The 7752-nt window shown below is 39.2% G+C and overlaps 1 protein-coding gene across 1 annotated transcript in view; it reads left to right on the plus strand.

Annotated features, from left to right (window-relative positions):
- LOC140951609 (replication protein A 70 kDa DNA-binding subunit-like) overlaps window positions 1–6949 on the plus strand; it is a 31923-nt gene extending 24974 nt beyond the window's left edge. The window contains exons 22-24 of the mRNA XM_073400896.1: window positions 2664–2771; window positions 5452–5541; window positions 6542–6949. Of these exons, the coding sequence (XP_073256997.1) occupies window positions 2664–2771; window positions 5452–5541; window positions 6542–6646 (303 nt within the window). The 3' untranslated portion in view covers window positions 6647–6949. The remainder of the gene's footprint in view (window positions 1–2663; window positions 2772–5451; window positions 5542–6541) is intronic.
- Window positions 6950–7752: the final 803 nt, after the last annotated feature.

The following is a 7752-nucleotide window of genomic DNA, read 5'->3' on the forward strand; positions in this document are numbered from 1 at the left end:
TCCGTTTCAGAGCTGCAAATAATTGTGTTTTCTTAAAAGGAGATTTGTCCGGCCAAGTCGCCATTTGGGTCAAACATAAACATGCTGAATCGAGGACGCTCACTATTCGTCTTCAAGGAAAATTGTTCTTGGAACGTGCACAGGTAGACTGAGTACTATCACTCTCTGCAACAGAATTATTTCGTTTGTGCGACGATTCATTTGTTGTCCGGCCACAGTTAAGATTTCGTTTAACGTGGGCCAATTTTTTCCTCCTATGACTGACTGTATATTCGGCTCTGTTATTAGTTCCAAGGACTTACGGTAACTATCGTCTTTACGTCTCATACGACGTAAACGATCACCTTGTGTGCTCGATACACTTTTGCACGGCCTGAATGTTTTTTTGGGCTATCTTTCTTTTTACTTGACTAGGCCTCCGAGTATATCGGACAGGGTCTGGAAAGGTATGTTAGGGATCTAAGATTTGACCAGAATGCGGTTTGGGAGTCGGGAAAACGAAAAATATCCTGAGGGGAAACTGGATTTTGTTCTTCCCGGGAAGCGGGATTCACCAAAATTTGGGCGCGGGATGCGGTATTTTTTTCCCGTCTCTCTGAAATTCGGGAAGACATACTTTCTAACGGCAAATACAAAGTCAAACACTCGAGCGTTTAGGGGTGTCTCCTATAAAAGCGAACCTTAGAGTGACGCAGGTAATGATTATTTAATTGAAACTGGCAACTAATCAACAGAAGAGCAGACAGAAAACCTACTGTTTCAACCGGCAGATGCCAGAAAAGTGCACATGATTTTAAGTGACTTAGTGCTCAAACCCTTTTTATTTATTGTATATCTTGAACAAGTGATTTGATCAGTTAAACTTAAGATATGGCAAACAGAACAGTGATCCCAGCTCTGCTTCCGTGAATAAGGCAGAGAGTTTTCTTGTCTTTATTTCTTGTGCCTACAGACGAGTCTACAGCTTGTTTAGGCGTTCCGATAGTGGGTGCAGAGAGAGAGCGCAGGAAAGAGATAGGGCCCGAGGGAAGGGGATACTTGGGCTAATTTTTGCTGGGTATGTGCTTCTGGCCTCTCAGAACGCTGCAGACTCAACTTTTTATTAGCGTCTCAAGCCATCAGAAATTCATTGTAGCTTGATTATTCGATCATTGGTACTTTCATAAGCGACATATGTGGCCATTTATGCAGGGAAAAATAAGACGCTACTTACAGAAAATGCATCCTAAATCAAACGCAGACTTCCTATATAGATGTTAGAGAAAATATCTTCGCGTCTTTTCCGGTACGAGTGCCGGCGGCGTCTTATATTTATTCACCCTATTCCCCCGTATAAATGGCCTTATGTAACTTGAATCTGGTTTTGTTCTTTGATCTCTCTGCCTTCTCTTTTAACATCTAATCCACGGTTGACTTCATTAAATTCAAAGGGAACCAATTCAACATTTAACTTCTGGGTAATCATTGTTTCCTGGCGAGGTAACGGAAAAAAGGAAATTCCCAAGTACAAGGAAGAACACAGCGATGTTCGTGCTAAAAATTGAAACGAGAGTTAGTACTACTTTCTACCGAAGCGAAACGTAAAGAAAAAATCTGATAAAGAAGTCTTGCTTCATCTAAAGCTCTCCCAGCTCTACAAGCTTATATGTGAGAACTCTACGATTGTAAGAAAAATATTTCGAGGTTAAAACTGAAATTAGTACATATTGCATTGCACAAGACAGAGGGCACTGTGAAGCAAAGGAAGGTGGTGCGAATAAGGAGAGCCTAGTACTCGTTACTTTTTCAATCTTGAGTAACGAAAACACTCTATAACGATTGGTACACAGATGCTACAAAAGCCAAAAGTGCAGTCGCCCTTATTACAAAGAAAGATATAGACTGGTGAGCAGAATTGATTTGACAGTTCTTCTGTAAAAAAACTTCATTTGCCCGTCGGGCAAGTTAAGAACAGAATTCACTAGCCCGATAACAAAATCAACTAGCCCCGGGCTATAGCACACTACTCTCTTTGCACGCTGTGTTTAGATAACTGGACACCTATCTCGCTGTACAACACTATAAAATGACACTAAGGGTGGATTTCCACTGTCACGTAATTTTCACGCGCGTGCCGGAATAAAATAGAGGTAATGTATGAGATGTCGCGCGTATAGGTGAAAGTTGAAACGTTAACGCGCATACACATGTTAAAATTACCCGACAGAGGAAATCTACCTTAAGCCTATCGCCGATAGATTCACTAAAATGCTATCCAGGGTCATCCATACGTTAGTGTTCCTTCCGTACGCTCAATCTTTGGCTAAACATGACTCGTTCACTGTAGCACAAGAAAGCGAACGGTACATTTTTAGAATCCTTGAGCCTAAACTTTCTTACTGTTTAAGGCGATTCAGTTGTTACTGATAATATTTGAGTTAGTCTTTGCACAGTAATTTGTGTGTACGCATTCTATTTCCGTCCGTCCCTACATACCCTTCTAATCCTTTTTGCCTTTTTCCTCTCTCTATTTTATATATCGCATTGGGTTATTGTGTTACAACTATCGTTATTTAATTTGTCATCAAACTATTTTTAAATTTTAAGTCGCGAAAACCGGCTGTACCAATTGGGTAGTTAAGTTTTTGATAACATAACTTTTTTTCTGTTTATTTGTTTATCAGGCAAACCTGGCAGATTTTACTGGTAACCAGTGGGTCACGTGTTTTCAAGAATCTGCCGAGGCCATATTGAAAAGGACTGCAGCTGAAATTGGTGAACTCAAGGACTCGGTAAGACTTTCCACAACAGTACTGTACAGGAGTCTTTTTATTACCGTCCTGTCCGTGACCGTCATTGCGAACAAGTACAAGTGTCCAGGGATTGCTTCTTACCTCTCTCCGTAAATTTTCCCACGGGTAGAGTGGGTACTACGCTGTGTTTACCATTAGTCGGAACTGGCCGGCAAGACTGGTCCAGTTGGAAAGAGAATTTCACTATTAATCAGTACTGTCCGGAAAGGTCAGTCTATTTTCAAATAAGATACGTGGAGTGATAGGTTTCTTCCGGAAACTCTTGAAAAAATACATTAATTTTCACAATGATCGCCGTGACTGGCCAGCTCGCAATTTTGGTAAGTACCCTATGATTCAGTCTTTCTCCAAGTGTTATCTGGTGAACGGCTGAGTATCCACCATTGGTGTTGTTTTCAGTGTTAGGGCAGGGAAGTGGCTAATGTTGATTTTGAATGTTGGCAAAGTTAGCTCTTTGTCCTGATCTTTTTTTTTTTAGAATCTTCCTTAAGTCCTCCAAAATCACGAGGGGTGACAACTCTAACAAAGGCTGTTTCGGCAGTCCTATGAATAACTTTATGTCCTCCCGGAAATTTCGTCGACCCTCCCGAATTTTTCGTTGGCATTCCCCATAAATGTTTAACTTCCCAAAATTTTTTTAACAATTATAATTAAAATTTTGATTAGAGATTTTTTGCAGCTTCGTGTTAATTATGTAACCTGTTAATTATCTAACCTTAGTTATTTTTTCGTTTAGAGGGTATCATGTTAACACAGAAAGACTGTCAAACTTTTTAAGTATATAAAATCGAGTTTTTTTGTTTTTCAATCACCGATGAATCAGGCGAGCAGTGAAGGGGCCAGCCACTAGGGGGGTCTGGGGGCATGCTCCCCCAGAAAATTTTGAAATCTTAGTGCTCTGCAACGCCATTTCTAGTGTTCTGAGAGGACAAATTCTGTCCAAAATGTTCTCTAAATCAATTGTCCTCTTTATGCTTATTTTCACTGGCTTGACTTCGCGTAGAAGTAGTCAATTTTATTTTATACAAGTTGTGCGGTTTTTGAAATTGCTCTGGATATCATTTTCAGCTAAGTATACTCTGTGTGGTGTCATTGTATGAGTATCATAAGAATTCATTTGAAAATTTCAGAACAACTGCCAAAATCTGAAATTTTCCTATCCCGAACGCATATTGATCGAGATTCGGGATTTTCGAGCAAAATCGGAAGGACCCCGACGAGATCAGGATGATTAAAGAGTCTTCACAGACAAACTACTTTTTATGGCCTCATTTGTGTTTAACAAGGTTAAATAAGTTTCGTTTTTTTCTTACATACTTCTTACGTACTTCTTTCAAGTTTTCCAGTATGCAATCAGTGGAGTGTGCTCTTAAAACTCGTTAACGTGCTGCGTAAAATACCCCTGAACTAATAAATTATGGGATCTGGTGTGAACTGATAGTATGAGCCTTGCACCGGTCAGTTCTTGAGTCAATCCGCTGGGGATTGCACGAGGCCAATCGCACTCGAACTTCATGCTATTTTAGTTGGAAACGTTGCTGATTGGTCTTTTCATATTATGGGGAGTTCAGCCAATTTCAAGTGTCAAACTACATAGAATACAGCGCATACGCTGGGTGCATATCACTGCGTATATATTGTTTGATAACATGTAATATCAAATCTTTTCTCAATGTCCCGAAAATATGTCATATTTCCCGAAAAATTTCCCATGTTTCCCGATTCCCGGCAAAATCTCCAGATTCCCGGAATAAATTTGTTTTTCTCCCGAAACAGCCCTTGTTAGAGCTGTCACCCCCCGTAACATCGGCTTTATCCTTTTATATCGATGTCGTTCAGTCATAACGGGCTTCTGTTTTACCAGCTTAAAACAAAAAGGAAATAATTGAAGTATGTGATATCATCTGTTGGTATACACTCTTTTTTTATAAGAATGTTGTTTTTCCGGCCCAGGCTGAATATTCTTATTTTTCTGCCGATTTTAGGCTGAAAATATTCTTGTATTATTCTTAAATTATAGCTTATGACATTTCCGTTTTAGAATTTATTGGGGTATCAATTACAAGTGTTTGGTATCTAGATCTGTATCGCGTTACATTGTGCACGTGCTCCATCGCTTTTCGTTGCAGTCAGCGAGGTCAAGATGTCACGTCAAACGACACTTTTGGTTTTTGGTTTTTGGTTTTTCTCCGTTCGGAGAAAGGAAAAATTTTATACGGTTAAGTTAAAAACAAAAAATTGTATTGTATTTACAGATGTTTCAACACACAAAATTATATCTATCCTTTTCAAAATCTCAGCCTCGGCTTTATTCTTAAAATATTTTTAAAATTTCGCAAATTCGTCAGATTCAAGTTGAGAATTTCTCAAAATAGAAAATCAGCAGATAAAAACAGCTCAAAACTACTAATTTATGTGTAGAAATAATGAACAGTAAACGGGAAACTTGGTCACGTGGTATAAACTCGCGTTTCCCGTTAACGTAAACGTGATGCATAACCTCTCAATTGTGGAACCAAAAACACTAACTTACGTGTCCCATGAAGCCTGTCGTATTTAGTACTTTTACCTGAAAAGACGTTGACAATTCAAATTGTTAGTGATATCGACGAAAATCGGATCAAGGTTAATGTGCGAAAACTTCTTTTTTTTTTCGTAGGGTGACGACCGGAACTTTGACGCAGTCTTTTCAGAAGCAAGTTTTAAGACCTTTAACTTTAGGATCAGAGCTAAGATGGAAACCTACAACGTAAGTTCTTCCTAATTCAAGTTATGATAATCTAACTTTGTCAGTCTTGCACCTTTTGAAAAACCACTCCTTCTTCTCGACCATGATTTACTGCCTGCCCGTAATGTGTTAATGGTGAGAGCGTGAAAAAAGTTTGTCCACGTCGGGTTTGGACGGATTTCTTTCGGGAACCAATTGTATCTCACAAGAAACAAATTTCACTAAACACCACGCCCTGGCAGGGCTTGAAATAAATCAGTAGCCAGTACCTGCGGCCGGTCACGTTGTCCGGTAAAACTTACGTTTGCTCGGAAAAGACCATAGTGTTTGAAAAGCACAGGGCGCAGAATAGTAATATGTGACCTCGATTGCAGTTAAAATTTACAGTTGAGATCGCGAATCGCCTTTGTTAACCAATCATTACTGTAGAATGGAATATGAACTTGACTGGTCAAACCGCGTGTACATTAAACAAAGGTGATTCAAGGTCATCAATAACTTCTCTGCGTCATGTGGAAGAAGCTCTAGGAACGTAGCTGAGAATAGGGAGCTTAAGCAACAACGACGGCGACGCAATTGTCCTCTTCGTAAACGGTCGCTGCCATTTCTGAGACACTTAGAAACTTTTTGACTGTTTGCCTCATTGTAATGTAATCCTGGGAATATACTACATCTATCGTGACTAAAGTCTTGGTTACCAATCGTGGCATCGACCGTTAAAAATGGCAAAGATCGTTTACCAAAGAGAAAGAGGCGACGGCGACGGCTACAAAAAAGTCACTTTAAAAGCAAATTCGTGCTGCTTCGAACATTACTGAGTGCGAAAGGGTAGAAACGACAGCACCTCAAATTGGAATTGCAATCGTGAAGTTGTCTCTTTTCGACAATTCAATTATTGTGATTCCTACTTTACCGCTTTTAAAATTTTCGTGTAATATTTTGTTTAGTCTTCAAACATGCTTTTGATGAAAATGTAATCACATACTAAGTGCCTTTTTATTTCTTATTTGCTTTTGTCTAGGATGAAACTCGCCTGAAATGTTCTGTTGTGAACGCAGCTCCACTGGACTTCAAACAGGAAAGCAAACGACTTATTGATGAGATTAAGAAGCTTTCCGCTCTTTAAGAAAAATGGGGCCGCACTCTAGCATGTTGTTGCTAAAATAAGCCAAAATATGCTGCCAACCTGGCTGCTCTCCGTTGTGTTTACTGTGTAAGGATTTTTTGTTTTCATTTTCTGGTAAATTCGTTGAGTGTTTGTAAGTAGAAGAAGTATAGTACGTAAGACAGTTTGGTTCTACCTGTCACACTGAATTTAGCTTTATATGAAAAGTGTCACATACGTTCTTTTTAGTGCGATGTTTCAAACAGTTGTTGAGTTGATGTTGGTTGCTGCCTTAAAAGAGATAAATAAAACTTTGGAAGTCAATTTCTCTTGTCTTGATAATAAGGATGCTTTGTCGCGATAATTCTAACTCGGTTGGCTTGTCAGATGTAAGTTAATTTCTTTTAAGTTGATTTTTGGGGCACACCCAAGCTTAGAAATAGAAAGAAAAAATCGTCCTTGTGTCTTTACGTAGACCATGAAACGTCTCATTAAGTTGTGAAGTGACGGCCGTGCATGTGAAAGCCCATTACTTTTTTCAGTCTTCTTGTAACCGCCCTCTCTCCACATTAGGAACCTTAAGATCCGACGATGGCTGCGACAACAAGAACGACAAAATAAGACAACAACTCTGAACGTACAGGACACCTTTTTTTGAGGCTTTCTATAAATTAAGATAACTTTGGCAGGAATAAAAACGCTCGTGAAAATAAGTTAAGGTGTTAATTTGGAGGCTGCGAAGTAGTGATTTCTGCGGCCGCCGAAAACTAGATGGATTTGTGTGGAAGAACAGCTCTTGTTATCCAGTCACGGCTCATTGATTTTCCATACAAATTCTCATAAGCAACTTTCAAATTGTCGGAAAGTCTATTCCCCTACCTTTACCATTGCAGACCGCAAATTTGCTATGATGGTATATATATATATATATATATATATATTTTTTGGTTCTCAGCACATCAAAAGGCCCTTTTCATCTAAAGATAACTATGAAAATTTTTCTCGGGTGACAAGACCCACTGAACTTTGTCATCTTCATGGAAAACCTGCAGAAATGTAAGATTTGTTTTTCAGTAGAATTTCGCTTTGTTTGAGGTAAAACCAAAATACCCTTACCCCATTTTTTG

Source organism: Porites lutea, chromosome 11 (genome assembly GCF_958299795.1).
Source record: "Porites lutea chromosome 11, jaPorLute2.1, whole genome shotgun sequence".
In the NCBI taxonomy this organism is placed as follows: domain Eukaryota; kingdom Metazoa; phylum Cnidaria; class Anthozoa; order Scleractinia; family Poritidae; genus Porites; species Porites lutea.